This window comes from Pipistrellus hanaki (genome assembly GCF_964339955.1).
Source record: "Pipistrellus hanaki genome assembly, chromosome: 16".
In the NCBI taxonomy this organism is placed as follows: domain Eukaryota; kingdom Metazoa; phylum Chordata; class Mammalia; order Chiroptera; family Vespertilionidae; genus Pipistrellus; species Pipistrellus hanaki.
In genome coordinates this window covers 9,127,789-9,150,336 of record NC_140518.1, presented here as the reverse complement: position 1 = coordinate 9,150,336, position 22,548 = coordinate 9,127,789, and the positions used below count along the sequence as shown (strand labels likewise).

Below are 22,548 nucleotides of genomic sequence, written 5' to 3'. Positions count from 1 at the left end.
CAAACTCTTAATAATGTAATTAAATTTTGAAAATAAATTTAACTCTGAGAGAGATTTAAACAGCTGGCCAATGGCCCAGAAATAGAACCTTCAAGTCCAAACTCTCTAAGAACATGTTTCAAACTTTATTCTACTGACTCCGGGGAAGTGATCCATGGAGTGTTGAGCCCCAAATGGTCACTGGGCCCAAGAGACACCCGTCAAGCAGATGGCAGCCACCACGAAGTGTTGACTCAGGCCAGAGCAGCTTCTTAGTCAGCCACCACTGACTCAATCAAGCACAGCACTCGAAGCTACCCCTAGAACTCCCGTCCATGCTTAACGCAGTTGATTTTTTCACGAGAAGGAATAGGAAATATAAGCACAACTTGGAGGCAGCTATAAATCTACACAAGCTAAAAAATTATCCCTGTAGGAGGTGAAGGCAAACTTTCAAATAGGCTCTCCTCCACAGAGTCAGGCTGTCCCAGGAGTAATTCTACAGAGCAAGAGGGAGATTACGTAAAGCAGAACATCCATTCTTTTGGGAGGAGAAGGCGGATTTCCTTCTGCTCTGTAGCCTTGGTCCAGAGTAAATTCTTTCTTTTCCTCCGGATTGTTTTCTGTTTCTCCACTCCTCCTTCTTTCCCAGGCTTATTCCTCTCCCGAAGCCCGGATATCCAGTCTGAGAAATATTCAGATTTTACCCCCATTGCCTTTGAACTTCCTGCACCTTTGGCACTAAGGTAGCAGAAAGGACTGCAGCTAAAGGACTTGGAATCCTCAAGATTTACCCTTGGGCTTTGAGGCAATGGTCTCACCCCACCTCTCTGCCTACGACAAGTATCACTGACCTTCACCTTGGGTTCAGCACCTCAGGTTTTTCAGAGCCCTTCCACCTAGGAGTACAGAGTGAAGCCCCGCTTAGCAATGAGAGCAGCATCCCTGAGAAACTGCGTAACAAGTCCCCTGCCCACACTCCAGCCCTCTCTCAAACCCAGCCACCACACTCTTTTCTCTCCTGAATTCTTGGCTTACAAGCCAGCCAGGTGTGTTTTGCTTATTTTAAACCTTCAAACTAATACAACATTTAGGTCTTCGTAAAAAAAAAAAAATGTTCATCGTTTCCCTTTGCATTTAAATAAGCGGTTGGCACATCTGAATAGAAAACCAAGGATCGTGTTCATCTATTCAGAATCCTTTACACTCAAGGTGAGAGGGAGAACAAGAGCGAGAGACTAGGAGACTTTTATTGACCATTTTGCTGTCAAGGTGAAATAAAACCCGGTGACCAAAGAAACAACAAAACATTTTAGTGGCCAGTTAGAACAAGGAGAGATACTTTAACAAAAAAGATTCTGGTGTCAGAAAGCACTGTTGCATGGCTCCCTTCTCGACAGTTACTTCTTATTGTGCCCAAGACATTTTCTTAGTAAATATAGAGTGTTTGCGTATTTTTTTTTTTTTTAGCTCAACCGGGAAAGGACAGAATCTTTTTCTTTTCTTTTAATTATTATCAGTCCACTGCCATCCTCCTCCTCATCATCATCAAAATGCCCTTATTAGGCAATTCATTCCACATGAAACAAAACACAAAGCATCACCCATATATGGAAGTGCCTGTCTGCTATGCATTCTGCCTGAACACACCATGAGGACACAGAATTCTTAGGAACCACTTCTTCCTTTCCTGTATCTAATTTTTTTTAAATATATTTTATTGATTTTTCACAGAGAGGAAGGGAGAAGGATAGAGAACTAGAAGCATCGATGAGAGAGAAACATCAATCAGCTGCCTCCTGCACACACACACACACCACCCCCCGCCCACCCCCAGGGATGTGCCCGCAACCAAGGTACATGCCCTTGACCAGTATTGAACCTGGGACCTTTCTGTCTGCAGGCCGATGCTCTATCCACTGAGCCAAACCGGTTTCGGCTCTAATTTTTTTTTTTTTTTAAGTATATTTTATTGATTTTGTACAGAGAGGAAGGGAGATAGCGTTAGAAACATCGATGAGAGAGAAACATCGATCAGCTGCCACTTGCACACCCCCTACCGGGGATATGCCCGCAACCAAGGTACATGCCCTTGACTGGAATCGAACCCGGGTCCCTTCAGTCAGTCCCCAAGCCGACGCTCTATCCATTGAGCCAAACCGGTTTCGCTAATTTTTTTTTTTTTAAGGGAGTGGCAGGCAGGGTACTGTCTCCTTCCTTTCACGTAGAGTCCTTTGCCTTTTATCTCCTTCCTCAACATCTGATAATACTCAACATTACTCTGCTATTTCTCAACTTGACCTCTTGGAAGGAGGATAAAATACTGAGTTTTAATTACTTAGCGTCTAGCATAAATCCCCATCCGCCCAGGAGGAGGGAGAGGACAGTTTAGTCCACAGGCTGCGTAGGGCATAGGAGGAGACCCGGGAACTTACAATGCCCCCTGCGCTGCCATCCCTCCCCTCAAATGTGAGCTCTGTTGGACCCGATGATCATGTTTCATTTCTGTAACAGCCTTCAGGAGCCTCACGTGTACAGCCACGCTCTCCCTGCTGCAATAATTCCTTCTTTCTGTTATTATAGATCTCTTCACATTCTAATAAATTCTCTGTCTCCGTTGCACTCCTTTGGCAAAATAACCTTTCCCGTAGCATTTCCCTAGCTTGGCGGCGATGTCTGCCTTGCTGTCACGGTAGCCTCTTCTTCAGCTTCCCTAAAAACCTTTCCTTGGCTCTTGTGGTTCCTCAGGGATGTGACAGCTGTTTCTGTGCTCTTATTTTACACTCCTGAGAAGATGCCTTCCCTTGGCAGTTGCGTCTCTCTAGGGGTACAAGGAGCTTTCGTGTCTTGCAGGCAAGCAGCCCAAAGGGATGTTTCTCATTGAGGGCTACAGCGTACGGATGGCCCCCTACCTGCGAAAAGATTCCAAGAGAGAATCCTGCTTTGAACTGACCTCCCCGGATAGGCGCAGCTATGAGGTAGGATGAACCAAGGAGATGGCGGCCCTCCTTAGGGCTGCAGTTTCCTTCCACATTGCATGTGAGCCTTGTCTGCCAGGCTGGGCTTCATCCTTTCTCTGTTACCTGCTCATCTTCTACTGAGACCTTCTTTCTGGACAGGTCCACACCTTTGCTATGTAATGCCCTCCCTTCTCCTGTCAGCTGCCACTCTCATCCTAAATACTGCCACTGCCTCTGCCTGGCTTCTGTCGCTTCATCCCTCCTCTTCTTGGTCTTACGCCATAGGTGAGAGTCTTGTCATCTATCGCAGCACACAGTCTAATTCCTCATTCAGAGCCTCTAATTTCACGGCTTTAATTCCCATTCTATTTTTCAACTGATTATCTTCACTTCCTTCCCATGAAATCCAGAAAAAGAGAAATCTGACTGTCAAGTGAAAACTACTTTATTTTCCCATATTTATCTTGCTCTCCGAAATAATCTCCCTGTGTGAAGAGCACTGCTTATCTTTGGATGATTCCTAAGATATTGGTGACAGTGATTACTGAATATTATAGTGATAACTGAGGGAGTAGACCTGGGGGGAGAGGGGGTAAGAAAGATTTACTCCTCACTCTACTCATTTTAAATGTATTTTGGTATCATATATGATATAATATGTAATGTATTTATAACTTATTACAAAAATTTTAAAGCAATAAAAAATGTCTGACTATGAGAACATAGTGATTTTCAACAAAAATATATTTGTGCGTATGTATATACATGATGTTTCCTGCTTATTGGTCATTTTTATCTTACCACAATTTTATGACAACAATTTAGAAAACCTTTAGCTAACTTGTGAGAAAGAGAAAAACCATGCTAAGATTAATATTAACCACTTATGTAACCCTTTGACTCCAAGTTTTTGTCAACATTCATCCTTTCATGTTTCAACAGTATCTTAACCCTTATTTTGTCAAATGACTTAGGTCTTCATTATACAATTTCAAATATTTTTAATTTAAACTTTTCTATAGAATCATTTGTAGATATATATAACACAGATGGATGCACTGGGTATGTTTATAAAAGTTATGTTTGTTATTCGGCTCTGATGATGCCTTACCCAGATAAAAACTTATATGACAAATCTAAATCCATTTCCCTGGACATTTTTTATACAAATGTGTTTTTAAGAAACCCAGAATGACAATGTCTATTAATAAGTATTAAGCAGGAATGTAGGTTTCGTACACAGCACATATCTTTGTCTTCCCCTAATGACCAGATAATAAAAATGTTTTCAGGAACATTCATTTTGAATTGATTCATTTAAAAAATAAAAAAATTACTGAGGGCTGATGCCTGACTGGCCTGTATTGTGAATCAGAATGCAGGGTTTGTTTACTTCTTCTTTTCTTTGGCCCATTGAATCCAAGTCATTATCATGGTCTGTGGATTCTTCGTCTACAATACCCTTTGGATCTTTCCCTTCTTATTTATTCCCACAGCCATCACAAGAGTTAAGTCCTCATCCCTTCACCCAGAGGATTAGTTAAACAGCCTTCTAGTTGGTCTTCCATCTCCAGTTTCTCCCTATTTCAACCCCTTCTATACACAACTAGTGAATCTCCCATTTCTTTTGTTAGAATTTACAGTGGCTTCCTCTTGCCTGCATTATAAGGCTGCACTCCTTGTTTCATCCCCTCTTCTCTGACCCTCAACCCTTTAGCTTCATCCTTGATTGTTCTCCAGTCAAGTTTATCTGCCTAGCTTCCCCATACCAGATGGTCTCATTCTTAATCTTTTGCACATGGTTTTCCTTTCCTAAACTGTCCAACTCCTTCCACCAGTTTTCAACAACACCTTCTAAAATCCAAGCAGAACAGTATTGCTTCCACAAGCTTCTCTGCTTACCCTGACTTCTCTCAACATCCAGCTGTTCCCAAATGCTCCGACTTCGTAATGTTTCCATTTCAAGGGCGTATGTTGTCTCCATAGCTGATGCATTATTCTTTGAAGTAAGGAATTTGGGGTTGCTTTTTTTTCCCTATAAACTTTTATCAAATTAATGTCTGATGAATGAATAGGTAATCAAATGAATGCACACGGACATGAATTCTGGACTCAAATAGCTGTCAACATTGGCTATACAAAATTGCTAAAGGGGAAAAAAATCACTTTGAGTATTTTGGTCTTTTTTCAAAATATTAAGAAGGCAGAAAATCGTGGAAATTTTAGTGAAGGTGATAAATTAACTCACTAATTTTTCTCTAGTTTACAGCTACTAATCCTGCTGAAGCCAGAGACTGGGTGGATCAAATAAATTTCTTGCTAAAGGGTAAGTATCATTATTATAGAAACAATACTTGAGTGGGTTTTGCAGTTGGAGTTCTATGGCACAAATATAATCCACAGGCTTCAATGTGTGTTTCTTTCTACCTGTTCCCCCTTTTTACCCTCCCTACCACATCCTTCACATTATAATAACAAATGGAGCCCTACATAAATGAGAAGATAAAGAAACCTGGAGAGGACCGCTGATATCTTTCTAGCTCATCCACCTACCTATAGACAGTGTGTCATATTCATAATCACTAGGAAAGGAGATTTTGATCACCAGCTCAGCTCAATTTCATAGTGCATGATATCAAACTTAAGTCATCTAGATGCAATTTGATCCCAAACCCTCTTGTTTTGGTCTTAGGAGGAAGTAAAAAACCTACACTCAACTAGGTGACCTTCAACAACATTGGACATTCAAAACCAATTGTTCCTCCCAGCCCACAGTGAGATGCTCCTTGCTTTCTGATTGGAAGAGTCCTGCCTGGAGATGTTAAATGGCTGCTCTTAGAGTACCCTGTGCTGGTCAGCCTGCAGGCACAGCATGACCGTGGCCCGGGAAGCCTTGTCTGGGAGTGGCCTGGCAGGTAGAAGTAGCCAACCTTCAGATGACCCTCATAATGGCATACCTCATGGCAGGACCCCAACTCCACAGAAAGACAAAAACATCAACTTCTCATGTGGCCTACCACCTAGAGAGAAGTATGTCAACCTAAAAGCATCAGGCCTTTTATCTCTATTTTTTTAATCTGCTATAAGATTTTATAAAAAGAAGGAAGCACCAGAGCTTTAATTACAAGAATTGCCTATTTTACTCAGTTTATGCTTTTTTCTATCACAAAAACAAACCATTGCCTCTACCAAGAGCATCACGTATAATAGACTGGAACCAGGCAAACATGAGCATTGATGGTGAGACTACAGGGTACACTCTCATCTAGGTGCCTTAGATTTATGCATGTAATATACCCCTAAGTGTGTAAACCTCAATAAAACTCAAAGCGGCTTTATTGAGCTGTACCCTGTGGTACTTTCAGAATTCCACATTGAAGAAATTATTCATTCCATTTTATTTTAAAAACAAACAAAATAATAACATATGGTTTAAGCCACAAATGCGTCTTCGCTCCCTTCCCTCATGTGAGGTGGCACCAGAATTCAGAGGGAAATCGTTTCAGAATCTTTATTAAAAGCCTAACCAAGCCAAACAGTGTTATTGTGTTTTGAAATGAACATCGGATGTCTCTCCATCCTTCCCTTCCCCAGAGTACCCCGCCTGCACTCGCCCATCCTGCAGAGGTCCCTCAGCAGGATTTCACAGAGCACTCTGCACTGCACATCTGAGAACAAACCTGCCCAGTTCCCTATTAAAATAAAAAGCCAATCTCCCGCCCCTGCCCTGGGCTCCCCAGTGCTGTAATGGCTCACCATCTTCTATGCGGTGACCCACTTTAAGGTCAGCCAGGCTGTACTGTTGCAAACGGACATGGTAACCACTCACTAAGCCAGCATTCCACTTGGTCTTGTATTGCTGTTATATTTTTTCCATATCCTGCTTTCCCTTCCTCTTCCTCTTGTGTCCCTCTCTGTTAGCAAACTTGTCTGACGTTCTGCAGGGAGATCTTGGGGGAGATGAGCTTCTGACAGCTCAGATGCTCTACGGAAGCCGCCATGGTTCCCACAGCGCTGTGGGCCCTGGTGGTGCACAGGCCATCACTCACCCTTCCGGTTTTCTCCTTGAGGAGCAGTGCGGGACGTGCGGGCATCTCCTCTCCTGGCCTATTTTCTTCCCTTTACCTCGCGCGCTCCTTCGCACACCCATACCTCCCAGCGCTGCTTCGTCCTGATCAAGTTTTATTGCAAGGGAGGATTTATGTTGATGGTTTAAACCTGACGCAGTGCTAGTCTGGCCTTTTCTGTAGATTTCCTGCCACCAAGGCCCACATTAGAAATAATAGCACTTAACCTGGCGTTTCATTTTCTTTTGACATGTTTTATTCTCAACCCTCCTTCTCCTCCTCCCTCTTTCCTCCCCTGCCTTATTCTTTTCCTTTTCTCCCTATCTTGATTCATTCTCATCTCTACTTTGGCAGACCTGAGTTCCTTAACCATTCCATGTGAAGAGGAGGAAGAGGAAGAGGAGGAAGAGGGGGAGATGTATGATGACATCGATGGCCTTGACTCCCAAAATTCTGGTTCCCAGCGCAGACCCATTATCTTGCCTGGGAGTCTAGGACTAAAACAGCCCTCAGAGGAGAAAGAAGAAGAAGATATTTACGAAGTCTTACCAGGTGAGAAATGTCATATTCTAATTATCTTCCTCGAGCTTCAGAAACTCTCGACCTGGTAGAAGAATATAACTCTGGAAACTCCAGATGAAGCCAAATCTCTAAAGGAGAGCATGTAGGGAAGCTTCCGTGGTTAGAAGCTCTCCCTTGCTCTGGGAGCAAGATGAGTTGACCAGGGAGGGTCTTTCATCTGAACCACATGCAGGAATGCATTACCTATGTCAACAAAGCGAAAGAGTTAAGAGTATTTATGTTGGGTTTCATTGGTTCCCTGTGAGTTTGGGGGTGGATCATCAAAACTCTCTCGTTTCAACTTCTTTGCTGTGAGAACTGTGAGGATAATGGAAAGTTGCCTCCAAGTGATGGATAGAGTAGAAGTCTGAAGGCCTATAGATAAATGCTGACAAACCTCTTCTGTAACCCAGGAAAGCCCTGATGGAGCGCAGCTCCTTATTACTGAGTGCAGATATAGCAGGAGTCCAACTGTGTCTCTCACAAATAACCCTAACGTGTTCCCCCTGCCCACCATTACAGCAGGTCCTCTGCACATATTTCCTCCTTGCCAAAGGCGCCATAACTGGCATCTCAGAAAACGTACAGTCATCACTGCGTCTGCAGAGCCCCTTCTTGTGGGGATAACGGCAGCTGTTGAACAGTGCGGAGCACAGTGGGGGTCAGACTGTAGAAAACCGGAGCCTGAGCCTTTTAATTGTGAGGTAGTTAGGCTGCAGGAATGCTGAATCTTCAAGTCCATTCAGAAAGATGGCTCCTGTGGAAATTTGCCAGGCTCTGCTGAGAATTTCAAGTTAAGCCTAAATTTATAACAATTTAAACTCCAATCCCAGATAAACTTGGGAAATAAGGTGAGTCTGGATCCCCTGAAGACAGGGCTGGTTGCTAAAAAGCATCGAGTAAGCAGCTTGTGTTTCGGAGCTTCCTAAGAAGAGGGTCTAACGCTGTCGATGCTGCATTTGTTTCTCCCCTGGGGGAGAAGCCACGTCATTGCTTCCTGAGTCAAGGACCAGAGCTGTGGCCACAGATTTTTTTCCTTACTGGGACCTCACCCACCCACCCATCCACCCATCCGCCAGCCACCAAGCCAAGTCTCCCTTCTTCTCCTAGCACTTCCAGCCTCTGCTGGTCCCAGCTTCCCCAGCCCTTGTGTTGTGTTTTATTATGCAAATGATATCTTGGTGGAGGTCGAGCCATTTCTTGTGTCTGAAGTTAAAAAAAAAATGATAATTTCCTCAGCAAGTCATCGTCGTTAATGAAGTTTTACAAAAACAGATACAACCAAAGGAAAATAAAATTTCACAGGTGATAAATTTTTCCAATTTCCCTGGCAGAATTCGATAGGATTGTTAAATTAAGAGTGAAGGTGTCTGTTAGAAAGCAACGAGCAGTGATGGGTAATTTTATAGAGTGGAAAATTGAATCAAATTGCTACATTAAAACACAGCTCCTCTGAGAATCTTCCCTTTCACAGTCTGCTCCATCGCAACAGCAGGGTGCAGAGATGGATCTAATTCACAGCGCTCCCTAAAAGGAGATGTACTCCCCAAGTTGGCCAGCGTCTTCCTAGTGAGCTCATTTTCCACTCACTCCGGCCCAGGCTCGGGGAAATATCCGGTGGCAGCGATGGAAGAGTGCTCTGGGAAAACCTCCCTGAGTCACTCAGCCTTCGGGGAGCAGAGGAGGGCCTTTTCACGCACCCCGTTTGGTTCTCAAAGGAGCCAGGGAGGAGGGGGCTGATGTTCAGAGTCGGGGAGCCAAGAAGAGTTAAGGGACAGAAACCTCAGAAAATAAGATGAGTTTTGGATCATCACCTGACCCCAGGTGGGTCCATGAATGCATGATTGACTTCTTAATCATCATCCTTCCCCTGCCTCTGAAATGCCTACCCTTCGCCAGCATGGCACTGCCCAGGCTACCAGGGCCCTCCCCCCAAAACTGCACCAGTCTGGGTGTTGGCGTGGACTCCAAGGGCGTGGAGCCTGGTCTGCTTGCTCAAGAAAAGCCACTTACCCTCTGCTCACAGCTGTCCCTCGGGAGTGAGGGCAGCTGCACTGCAGGAGAGCCAGGGTCTCTTTCTGTGGGTGAGGGAAACGCCAGCACGGCCCAGGGTGAACCTGAGGAGGGGCGGTGGCGGCCTAAAGGAGACAGACGGAGAGAATACAGCTGGGGCTCTGCGGATCTCCCAGGCCTGGATGAGGACACAGAAGACCCAGCCTGCAAGCCTGTGCTTTATTGTATAGTCTGATTAAGACAAGGGTAGATTAACATGTGTACGAAGGTTCTTGTTTTGGGCAACCCTTGCTGCACCTCCCACAGACCTTTAGCTACTTAGGAAGGGATTAGGGTGGGCTACAAGGTCAGGTTTAATTATGCTAAGAGAGCTTTGCCCTCCAGGCTGGGACTTGTTTATGGCCCTGGCAGAGGTCAGCCCGAGGCTTACCCTAGCTGCTCCCTACAAACTTGTTTATAAGTTTCCGAAGGGCAGCGCTGTGTGCAACGAACAGGCTCTTTCCCAAAAGCCTCTTTCTATCCATCACAATTTTCAGAGATAGCATTAGAGCTGAAAATATTTTGGCATCTACCCGTATTTTCCGGGGTATAAGACAACCCCCTAATTTTACAGTTAAAACATATGTTTAGGCCTATATTCGCTGTATAAGACTACCCCCCACTTCAAAGAAAAGACTCACTTTGCCGTCAAGATCTGCAGGTGATTTTTGTGCAATTTTGGTCTTTTGCCCTCGATTTTCGGTTAACTTTTTTTCGTTTCAAAAGTTGTCTTATACGCCAGAAAATATGGTACACTAATAAAAGAATAAGATGCAAGTTGACCGTACCTTCTCGACACCCACCAGCCAATCAGGAGTGAGAATGCAAATTAACCCGGCAAAGATGGAAGGTAGACGGGCCCTGCACTGTCTCTGGGCAGCGTGGGAAGGTGGGAAGGTGGCTTTGGGCTGGAGCGAAAGGCCGCTCCAGCTAGAGCAAAGGCGGTGGCAGCAGCCAGGGGAAGGAAGGCCCATTCTTGCACAAATCTTCATGCATCGGGCCTCTAGTTTAACCACAATAGGAATATTTCCGCCGTAAGTCTCCCATCTACCCCACTCGGATTGTTGCTTCTGAAATTGTTATTCGTTTTGCATGTGCCACACTAACCAGTCCTAGAGGAACTGAGAGGGGATGTGAGGGGCCCCACATGGTCTCCCCTCTGCCGGCATCTCCAAGACCACCTACCAAGCAGCAGCCTGTGAGAGGCAGCATGGAATCTCAGACCAAAGTACTGGCTCTAAGTCAGGTCGGACCTGCTCTGCCACCTGCCAGCTGCGAGGCCTTCAGCAAGCACTTCGCCCTTTCCCTGGGTGACCTTCCCACGTGTGGAACGGGGATGGCAAAAGTAGCCGTCCAAGAAGGATGCCATGAGAAGTCTAGAACCAATGCGTGCACAGGACAAACCCTGAGAGCAGGGCCCTGGCATACAGCGAGCGCTCAGTAAAAGCTGCGTATTGTGAATCTGGCGGTGGTTACTAGTCAACAGGAAGCGTTTCTTCCTTGAAGCGTTGGAAGGTGGCTAGTGCCCCACCCCCACCAACCAGACCCGAGACAGTCCCCGTCGGACATTTCCGGCGCTGGGCAGGAAGCAGGTGAACGGGAAAACCCTGAGCAGGCGGCATCTGGCGCACACCTTCCGCTCGGGCCGGCTTTACTGCGAGGACGGGGGCTGGGTGGAGGGACGGCGACGCTAACGCTGGGTCGCGCTAACGTCGCACGCCATCCACAGTCGGTGATCTTCGTGGAGACGCGTTAGCATTGATGGCGCTGTCTCCCGCCTCTTTGGGATGGGGCCTCCCACAAGCCTCCCGGTCTCCGTGTGGGAGGCCTTGGAAGTGAGATTCTCCCTCCGTGGCTGGTTTTCCAGGGAGAAAGAAAAGCGCCTGTGACCTATACCAAGGCGATACAAAAAAAAAAAAAATACGTATTCCTAATCAAAATAGCATATGGGTCCTCCGGGGACATGCTCTCCGTCGCATCCATCGCGGGATGAGTAGCGTTTGCCACGTGGTACGCTACCTCCTTCCCACGAGAGGAAACGGGAGCACTCGAGGTTTGCAGCCAGCACCACAGAAACGCTCCTCCTGGATCGTATGGCTTCCAGGTTGCTATCCGGCGGGATTTCTGAACATCCATGTTGAGCATATGGGGGCCCTTGATTTTTAAGATCTCATTTGCAGTCGATTAAACTGCAGGGAACTGCCACAAAGAAATGCTAAAGCAATATGTGGGAAATGGCTGGTTTTTTTCCCCCAGCCCTCTCTCACCCCTCCCTGAAATTATTTTTCAGGCTAGCACAGGCCCAGTTTCCTGATTCGAGATTCCATAAAAGGACAGCTTTTATCAGGTTTCTCTCTGTCTGGGGCCTCCATGCCAGAATCCAGCAAGGCGCCGGAGACCGCGGCGGAGCTATAATAACGGGGGCCTTGCCGCAGCTGCGGTGGCAACAGAATCCGGCCGTGTTCTCTGGAGAGGTTTCAGGGGAGCAAACAGAGAGAGAGACAAAGAGCCTGCCCTGGGAATGTCTGTGCGCATTCCAGTGCCGCCTGCACCGCCCCCGGAGGGTCATTACAGACTCGGAAACCGGATTGCATTAGAATAAAGCATAGCGCTGGGTTTGGGTGGGGTTTGTTTTTTTGTTTTTTGTAATTTGACTCTCATGGAAACAAGCATTCTGTGGGATTATGTTTCCCCCTGTACAGCTGTCCAAACCCACAGGAAGGGGAAACCGTGGTCCTGGGAGGTCTAACGAAAGAAAGAGGCAGGCCACCAAAAATACAAAGATTAGGAAGAAAGTGAATTCCAGTTTCACAGCAAAGCAGCACTGGATGGAGGGGCGGGGGCAGGGGAGACATCCCAGAAGAGTCAGCACCAGCATCAAGCTCCCCCTGAGCTCCCTGGCCTCTCCCCTGTCACTCCCAAGCGCACGGGGTCCTGGCCACACGGTGCTGGTTGGCCAGCACCCAAACCAGAATCGTGCCGTTTGCTTCTCGCTAGACTAACCCCCCCTGGATCCCCGCTGACGGGGTCCTGCACAGCGTGCTCCACCGTGTCTCCTCGGGGACCCGGCTGGAATGGAGTTCTGTTTTAGCCCCCGCCGCGGGGATCTGTGTTCCCGTCTCTCTTCCCCCAATTAGTAGGTGCTCAATTTTTACGTGTGAAATTGAGTTCAAAGCATTCCAGGTATTGCAGTTAGCAGAAAACCGAGTTTCATATCGTGTCCACCGTAACACAGAGACGGGATGCAGACACTTAAGGTAACCCGTTGCGATGGCCAAACACACACCGGAGCATGAAACGGCGGATTAGCACCTCGCTCGCATTCCCCGCCTTGTCTAAAGAGGCGCAGTGGCCTCCTCGGATTTCTAACGTGGATGTGCGTGCCGAGGAGCGGCTCCCGTCTCTGCTCTTCTGCGTGTTCCCTTTGCGCTTCCAGTCTGGCTGCGTGTCTGTTGCATCTGTCACCGGAGCACCTGGACATCTGGATGCTCCTGGATAGTGTTTGGCGTTTTTTTAAGCGTCTGCCACTCGGCTCTGTGTGGGGGAAACGGCCTCCCTCTTTCTGACCTGGTCGTTTTTTGAGTGTTTTTCCCCTCTGCAGCACTTCCCAAAGGAGCCGGGGGTCCGGGGAAGCTGGCTCCTCGCTCCTCTCTGCGCCTCCCCAGCGGCTCCGCGTCCTGCTCCCCTCAGCCTCTCATTAGCGCCCCTGACCTGGTGCCAAGAGCGCTGATTGAAACCAACTCTCCCGATGCCGGTGCTCATTTGCGGTGCCCCATGGTCCTCGTACCCGCTCACCCAGTTAACAGAACCTTCCTCAACTCTTTTCCCAGTTGAGATGAGATATTTGGGGATCAAGCAGAGCATTCGATGTTATAAGTGGACGGTAATCTTCGGAGGTTCATTTGTTTGAAACCTCTGTCACACTGGGGTCCCCTATGTCCCGTTAAGAGCAAGGACCAGTATAATCTACCACTGTTTCAAGTTGAGCTAGCGCATACATTTTAATCCTCTCTTAAATGAAGAGGTATTTCCGTAGATGTCATGCTAACATGCCTAATAGTCTTCTTCTAAAGATGCACGATAAGCTCTTTAGCCTAAAAAAAAAAATGTTTTTAATAATATCTTTAAAATTAAAACCTCACCTTACAGGTGAATAAAAATGAGACATTGGGCTGTTTAACCCCACCCTCCTCTGTGGGCACGTGATCCTGCTGCCATAGAATCGGTTTTCTTGGTTTTGGAGCTCGAAATTTGATTTTGTTGAAGGATGTGAGGTGAAATGTAGGCCTCTCGGTTTATATGGATCCCTCTGAAGCTGGGAAGGTGCTAGAAGGGGTGACCTTCACTACCAGCTGTGGAGGGCACGTTCCTTCTCCAGGGGATGGGACCCCCAAACTCACTTAAAAAGCCAGAGACACAGCACCCAGCTTCTCACATCAACGGCTGGGCTTCTTGGCTTGGCCCACTTTCAGCCAGCTGGGAAGGACAGCGTTAGGTAGGACAGATGTGGGGACGGGAGCTTCCATGTTCACACCCATCCCCGCAGAGCGTAGCGCTGTGAGATCTACGGCCAGCATCCTGCTTTCCTTCTCCGTGACTCCACAGGCACAATGGGAATCAGAATATTCGGACTGGGAGTGAACCGCGCAGAACAGACTTTTATTCTTCCCGTTCTTGTTTCATGACTAGATTAAGTGCGGTTGCCTGAAAGGATAAAGGAGGAATCACATCTTAGTTTTCATTTTTATCATTGCAAAATACATTTACATTCTCCTATTTTACAAATGCAAAGAGCAGGCAGGCCACTTTCAATAATTTATTTTAAAATCAATGCTAATGAGGTTATGTCTCGTCAGTGGCCGCGTTTTACAATAAAGTCTGATTTATTTAGAAAAGATCTTCGGTGCAGCTTCCCATCTAATGGTGGTGGGAAGGAGGTGGAGGAGCAGGCACGGTGACCCTCCAACTTCGGATCCAATTTGTAATTCACAGAGGAGACCTGACCCAATTTACATTGATTAGAATTGGGAGGAAGAGACATCTGCGCGCAGAGAGCAGAGGTAGTGGAAACGCTCTCCACTGCAAAAGCGCCTCGGCACAGCAGATTATTGAGCTTCGTGACTGAGTTGCCTGAGAGCAGCAAAAGAGCTGTTCTCTTTCCCAATTATTGCGTATCTCTAGCACCGAGGGCGTGCCCGCTCCTCTGCTAAGCGTCGTTTTCAGTCCAGTGAAATTAGTCCCATGTCCACGAGGAAGAGCATCCTAGCAGAGAAGGAAGGACGTGGGCAGGAATAAGAAGACGGTGTGCAAAGAATGATGCTTAACGAGACTTATTCTGTCACGATCTGTTTCTGGTATTTGATTTCACTCTTCCGATATCTCACATCTTTATTCCTCATGGCACGGAGCGGGGAGCACCACAGGTGGCACTAGGAAATTCTCTGCCGCTCGGTCATACATGCAGATAAGGAGAATTGAGTCAAAGTATCTTGTAGGGTAAATATATATATATATATATATATATATATATATATATATATATATATATACTATTTTTTTTTTTGCCTTGATAACTGGTGACTTATTTCTCCAGAGTACCAATCCCTTCCTTTTTTTTTTTTTTTTTTTTTTTTGCCAGGAAATTGTATCATTTTGTATGTGAGATCAACTATTTCTTTAATGGTCTAAAATATGTTTATGCTGTTTCTTCTTACTTATGAGCTTAGAGTTTATTTCCCCCAGTCTGGCATGTCAGAATTCATATTGCCCTATAAACCTTATATTTTTAAAAAGCCATCTCCTCAAAAAGTTCCATTCAGTGGCATAATTATGGGGAAGCGAGAGAGGTAAGTGCCCTAAGACCCAGAAGGAGAAAGGAAAGGAAGTGTAGATGGAAGAAACTTAAGTGTTCACCCCAAAATGTTACTTATTATGCCCCATATGAGTGTGTGTGTGAGTGTGTGTGTGTGTGTGAGTGTGAGTGTGTGAGTGTGTGTGAGTGTGAGTGTGTGTGTGTGAGAGTGTGTGTGTGTGTGTGTGAGTGTGTGTGTGTGAGAGTGGGTGTGTGTGTGAGTGTGTTTGTGTGTGTGTGAGTGTGTGTGTGTGTGTGAGTGTGTGTGTGTGAGTGTGTGTGTGTGAGTGTGTGTGAGTGTGTGTGTGAGTGTGAGTGTGCCTGTGTGTGTGAGTGTGAGTGTGTGTGAGTGTGTGTGTGTGTGTGTGAGTGTGTGTGAGTGTGTGTGTGTGTGTGAGTGTTTGTGTGTGAGTGTGTGTGTGTGTGTGAGTGTGTGTGTGTGTCAGTGTGTGAGTGTGTGTGTGTGTCAGTGTGTGAGTGTGAGTGTGTGTGTGAGTGTGAGTGTGTGTGTGTGTGTGTGTGTGTGTGTGTATGTGAGTGTAAGGACTCATGCTTTCTTTATAAAGGCCCAATGTGATCAGGGAGTATGAAGTCTGAGATGAAACAGGTTAATGAGGGTAAGAAACAGGCCGATCATGTTGTGACTTTGACCACAGAAACACAACTGGACTTAGACAGTGGTGCTGACTTAGAACCCGTTGGGTACCTGCAGCAGTTCATTAGAAGACCTTTCCAGCTGCCCTCAGGAGCATACAGTCTAGTGAACAAGGCAGGCTGAATAACACCAGTAAAAAGATAACACTAGGAACATACATGTATGTACACGGCCAGCTTTTGTTACAGCAGAACAAAGCCTGACACATGAAGGACTAATTATTAACATGAAGGTGGTTTTAAGCACGTGCTCAGCTTCACACGCTTTCACACACACACACACACACACACACACACACACACTAAGTCTGGACATTCACATGGAAATACTACATTTTGAAGAGAGTTCCAGAAGGGGGGGAGAAATGGGATTTTAGGAAAAGGACCGGGATTTAGTGACAGGCACCTAAATAATCCAGTGGATGTCAAGCTCCCCGAGGGCAGGGCCTGCCGGGCTTGTCCAGTTCCTAGTGCAGTGCCTTGCACATCGTAAGCACTTTAAAATGTTTGTGAATGAATGAACAGGGAGGAGAGAAGGAGAGGGCCTGTTTGAAGGTAAGAGGGGATAAAAAAAAAAAAAAAGAAAGAAAGAAAAGAAAGAACATGGTAATTATTTCCTTAGGAAGAGAGCGTGATGAGTTGGGAGATATAAAAAACACAAGACTATAGACCATTCACTGCTAATGCTGACGGTGTGTGTCTCCCCTCAGATGACGAGCTCGATCTGGAAGAGGAGGGGAGTGGCACTGGACAAAGAAGAGGTATGAGAGCTTCGTGCATGTAAAGGCCTGGGTCGGAGGACACTGGGGCTCCCGGCCGGAGAGGCCACCGTCCTGATATTCCAGGACTCACTCATTAAGAAGGTTCTGGGGTGTCGACCTCAAAAGGCCCAACTAAGATGACTGGAGAGGAAGTACCTTACTCTAAAAGCCGCCGCCCCACTCATTTTAATTAATGTTCCCAGGCCAGGATTTATCCTAGAGAAGGAGGAAGCCAAGTCAGATATTTACTTTTTTCCTATCAGTATTTCTGAAGTCAGTCCAGGGGAAATAGAATTGCCTCATCTCGAAGAGATCGGAGGATTGAGAATGGAAAGAATGGAAACGGCCCCTCTCAGAGCCCGGAGATTGCAGGTTCAGAGGGGAATGGGAATGTGTCAGGCTGAGGAGTGAGCGCGGGCTGAAGGATGGGATTGCTCGGTGATGCTGACTCCTGATGGCCCGGTTAGATTCCAGGCACACTGGGAAATGAATATGGAACAGGTTTGCTGAATACAAAATCGCATCTTCTTCATCTCGGGCTGTTAACCGTGCTTCAGGCTGTTAGTGAGTCCATCCTTCTGGAGGTCAGGTGCCCCTCGGAAGCCGCCTTAAGTGGACCGAGGACCTCTTCTGTCATCGTCAGTGAAGGGATGTGAGCTGCAAGGACATTTCATTCCACCAGCAGAGCCTCAACGGTGGCTGATTTTTTTTTTTCTTAGAGATTCTATGAGTCTTCAGCCTAGGAATTCTTTTCCTCTTCCCTTCCCTGCTCCCTCTCCAATTCTCTGTTCCAATTTTTCCCCCCTCTTTCTCTTCTCTATGCCTTTCCTTGTGCCTTTTCCTCTCTTCATTATCCATTCAACAAAACCCCTTTTTTTGGTTCATTCCCCACAGAAAGCGAACATGTAACAGGTTTGGTGAAGGACCCAACTTCATAAACACCCCACTTCTCCCAAGGGGGGAGAAGAGACAGCAAAGGGTCATGTGCACAGCAGGAGAGAAAGAAAGAACAGAGGCCAGTCTGATGCAGGGGGGTTAGTGTAGCTTCAAGTCAGGACCTCCTAAGCACACGTGGCTCAGTCCATTCTGAAACCTACCCCCCTGCTGTTTTCCACTTGGCGTCCAGACTTCCCACCGAAAACCTGTTTCCTGACCAGCCCAGGCCCCGCGGATGCCTCTTCTCCTCTGGTTTCCATCCCCGGAGCAGGGAGGAAGCACTTCATGGGGACAGCGAGGGTGGGAGACCGGGAAGCTCCCGGTGGCCAACTGGATAGTAAACTTCATTCCGGAAGCAGCAGGCTTCTGGCAAAAGTCTAAAAATTCCGTTTCAGGCTCTTCCTCCATCTCGCTTCCTCCTTCTGCCTCTCTTTATAAGGTTCTATCTGGGTGGCAGGGGATGGGGGGCGGCACGAGGGGGGGTGAGGGGGATGTATTTCCTGTTTCAGTAGCTATAATTCAAGTAGGATTTTTGCGTTATATTAAAAAAGAAAACCCTTTTGTGCTTCATGCTTCCTGCCTAACCAAAATAGGTGCTGTTCACGTACAGTGAGCTCTGAATATGTTTCTGTGGTTTATCCTTCCCACCAGTTATAATGATGGGTGAGTTGGTGATTTAAAAAAAAAAAAAAAAAAAAAAAACGGCAGAGGAGGACTTTTCGCGCGCTCTGCAGAATCTGAGGCGGGAATTTTTATTATTAGTGTTTACTTATTTATTTATTAAGTTTATATAGTGCCTTTTCTCCCAAGGAGCTATAGCAGCAGCAACACATATGTAACATCCAAATGTCACCGCTCAGTGTTGTAACAGTTAAATATGAAGGTCCGGAGGAAGGGGAGGCAGCCCCCGGGAAGCCTGCAAAAGGCACGGGAACTCTACGACGATGTGAATTCCTGTGTAACAGACAAGCTACACACGTTTGGCTCACATAGTTTTATATGCTGCATCTCAGGTGACACATGCCTTTTTGGGGGAGGAGGAGGGAGTCTTTTCTCTTAAAAGATACTGTGGCCAAAATCAGGTTGGCTCAGTGGATAGAGCGTCAGCCTGCAGACTGAAAGGTCCCGGGTTCGATTCCGGTCAAGGGCATGTACCTTGGTTGCGGGCACATCCCCAGAAGGGGGTGTGCAAGAGGCAGCTGGTCGATGTTTCTCTCTCATCGACATTTCTAACTCTCAATTCCTCTCTGTGTAAAATCAATCAAATATATTTTAAAAACAAAAACAAAAAAAAAGAAAAAAAGATCCTGTGGTTAGCAGGGTTACCTTTAAAATCCGTTTTCTCTACCATTCCAGGAATACTCCTTACACCCCTCCCTCCGACCCCCCCCCCCCAATGCTGCACTTTCCCCTAATGGAATTGCTAACATTTTTAAAGCCCAAAGAGATCGTATCAGAAGAGGAGGGGAAAAGGAATTCAGTTTATCCTTATTGGGTGTTAATGACCCCGTAAGATGTAATTTCTTTTATTTTATTCTGTTACCTAGAAAATCTATCACAGCCCTGTCGTATTGATTGTCCAATCTATAAAGAGCTTGGTTTACAGCATGACTGTTAGTAACAGGGTTATTTTAATGAGTGACTCTTCAACACCTCTGATGTTCACTGAATTCTAACCCATCAGCCTAACAGGCTAACACTAAGTGTCTTCGGTGATGAGTTTATCTCCCTGTCCTATCAGGAGAAGGCAATGTCCAGGTAACCAAAAATAAAGCTCTTTCTGTGTTGTTTATATGAAAACTACTGGCCATTTGCTTGGGTGTGCCATGCCAAATAAACATCAGGGATGGAACCCTAGCCGGTTTGGCTAAGTGGTCGGCCTACAGACCAGAGGGTCCCGGGTTCAATTCCAGTCAGGGGCACATACGTTGGTTGTAGGCTCCTCCCCGGCCTGAGCCCTGGTCTGGGCTCATGTAGGAGGCAACCAATTGATGTGTTTCTCCCACATCATTGTTTCTCTTCATCTTTCCCTCTCGTTTTCACTCTCCCTAAAAATCAATGGAAAAATATCCTCAGGTGAGGATTACCAAAAATCTATATATATAAAAGCCTACTGTGCAAATTTTTCCCTTGGGAGTTTGACCAGGAGACCAGGAGTTCAATCTCTCATTATAACATGCACTGACCACGAGGGGGCAGTGCAGATGAAGGAAGGCCCTGGCCAGCAGACAACAGCCTGAGAAGGAGGGCTTTGGCCAGCAGCTGGAAGACCCCAATCAGCCCTGATCCCTGGCTAGGCCTAGGGACCCTACCCATGCATGAATTTCATGCACCAGGCCTCTAGTAATAATAATAATAATAATAATAATAATAATAATAATAATAAATAAAAAGCAGAGACAGTGACACAAAAAATCCTTAGATGCATCTAACCTCTGACCAGGGGCGATCTTGAAACAGTCTATTTTCTCTCTGAAATTGTGGGTGAGCTCAGCCAAAAAGGAGCCCATGTTTAGTAGTTTCTGCAGCGAAGGAAAATGGTCACTGATGAGCATTCCATCCCTGAGGCATTCTGGCCATTTTGATGCCCACCAATGGGGTGAACTATTACACACAAAAAACAGAGGGAAGCCACAGAGGTATTTGCAGCATTTACTTTTTGAAACTTATTTCCCAAGACCAAACATGAGTTAATTATCAGCCAGCTACAATTCTGGCCCAATAAAAGGAGCACAGGAGATGAGAATCTAGATCTGCGCATGTTCTCACTTCAAGATCATAGTTATAACATGAAGGATCATAACTTCAAAAGTAAAGATTAAAGAGCTACAAAACTGCCAAAACCAGTTTGGCTCAATGAATAGAGCATCGGCTCGGGGACTGAAAGGTCCCGGGTTCGATTCCGGTCAAGGGCATGTACCTTGGTTGTGGGCATATCCCCAGTAGGGGGTGTGCAGGAGGCGGCTGATCGATGTCTCTCTCTCATCGATGTTTCTAACTCTCTATCCCTCTCCCTTCCTCTCTGTAAAAAAATCAATAAAATATATTTTTTTTAAAAAGGAAAAAAAAGAATGTCAGCATAAAAAAAGAGCTACAAAACTAAGCAAATGGTATTGGTCAGTTGCTCTTCCTGTTCTGACATCATAGTCAATGAGCTTGGCACATTTTTTTTATGCGTTTCCTTCCGAATTAGTTAATGTGGTATCAGACTGAGACTGCTTTGATGGACTGAACATAGTGGCCTTTTCAAGTCCTTTCCAACGGCCACTGCTTTGGCCTTCTTTGTCCAAGTCCTACCAATCCAGGCTCTAGCAAAGACTGGCTTTACGTGTCTTCTCGTTCTCTTTCTCTTTTCTATAATTCGTTATGTAGTGGTACCCAATGCCAGGCCTTGTTGGCACAGTCCTTTTGCTCATCCAGACAATGTAGACACACGCTGACCTGCCTTGAGCCCCTTTCTCTTGGTCACAGCTTGAGTTCTGGAACTGCCCGGTGTCCCCAAACAAAAGCCCAAGGTAACCGATGACTCTGGAAGTCACATCCTGTTGTCCCTCAGGAAGGCTGGAGGCAGAGAGGTGTCCTGGTCCTTCCACCTTTGAACTCTCACATCACAGAGGCTCATTTCCATTCCCAGAGAACTTACCATCACTGGCTGTAAAGAACTTGGTGTGGAATGACAAATGCTTTGCAGTAACTACCTAGAAAAGGGAGGGGAAAAAACAATATTTTTTTTAACTTGGTCTGTTGCTCTTTTTTTCTACAACATTTTGTTTACTGGAGCTTAGCTTCTCTTACATGAGATAAAGAAAATAAGATGCTTCCCCCACCCCTTATTTTTCTCTAGTAAAATTCCTCAGCTCTGCTAGCAATTGAAAAGCCGTGATCATACCCATTAGCTTCTCCATCATTGTAATTGTTGTTAATTGTTATAACTGTTTTAGTTATTAGTGTTGTCATTATTGCTCTAGGTCCTCTGTCTGTTTTATGCTAAATATATTAGTGCTTTGCTTTTGAATTACCAGGCTTTATTTAGTGCAGAGTTACTTTTTTTTTTTTTTTTTAAGGGGGGTATATTGAGAAATACTGGCATTAAGCTTTATTCTTTTGTTTTTCATTCCAAATGGACAGACTCGGGGGGAAAATAATTAGATGGAATAATGTCCTCAAAATGAGGATGAGGGTGTTTTGAATTAATTAAGTGGTCAGAATGCTGCACCATTTCTGATCTCAGAGTGCTGTCTCCCCAGCTGTGGCCAATGTGGGGTTCCCAGCATCTAGCATGGCCCCTCGCACTTAGTAGGTGCTGTGCACATGGTTGTTGAATGCTGAGGAATGAATGCAGGGAAGTTGTGTACATACTTATGCATGAATGCAAACCACACATATGTGATACAGGGAGTTGGCAATAGTCCAATCTTGTCCAGTTAAGGTGTTCCTCCTCCCTGATTTCCTTAGTGCCAGAATACTTCTGTCCAAACAGCAAGTCTAACCTCTGCCTCATGTTTAGCCTTTCATTCTGCTTCTTTCTCAGAGCTTTTTTTTTTTTTTTTTGTCATGGTTCTGATGATTGCAGTTCTTGCGGACGAGGCTGACCTATCTCCTGGATTCCTGAGCTCTCTCTTCTTTTGGCCTTAGAAAGAACTGAAGGCATTTCCTATTTCCTTTTTTTTCCTTGGAAGATTTTCCTCTTCCTTTCTCTGACCTATTGTGCTTTTAGAATAGGTCTT

At 45.9% G+C, this 22,548-nt stretch overlaps 1 protein-coding gene across 4 annotated transcripts in view; it reads left to right on the top strand.

The window, feature by feature from the left end:
* The window catches only part of SKAP1 (src kinase associated phosphoprotein 1), a 256,811-nt gene that overhangs the window by 207,156 nt on the left and 27,107 nt on the right, over positions 1-22,548 (top strand). For 2 of the 4 annotated variants that reach the window (XM_084863580.1, XM_084863581.1), the window contains exons 7-10: positions 2,833-2,957; positions 5,202-5,265; positions 7,361-7,558; positions 16,835-16,885. In XM_084863580.1, coding sequence (XP_084719706.1) covers positions 2,833-2,957; positions 5,202-5,265; positions 7,361-7,558; positions 16,835-16,885 — 438 coding nt within the window. The remainder of the gene's footprint in view (positions 1-2,832; positions 2,958-5,201; positions 5,266-7,360; positions 7,559-16,834; positions 16,886-22,548) is intronic. The other 2 variants (XM_084863583.1, XM_084863582.1) reach the window with 2 other exon arrangements.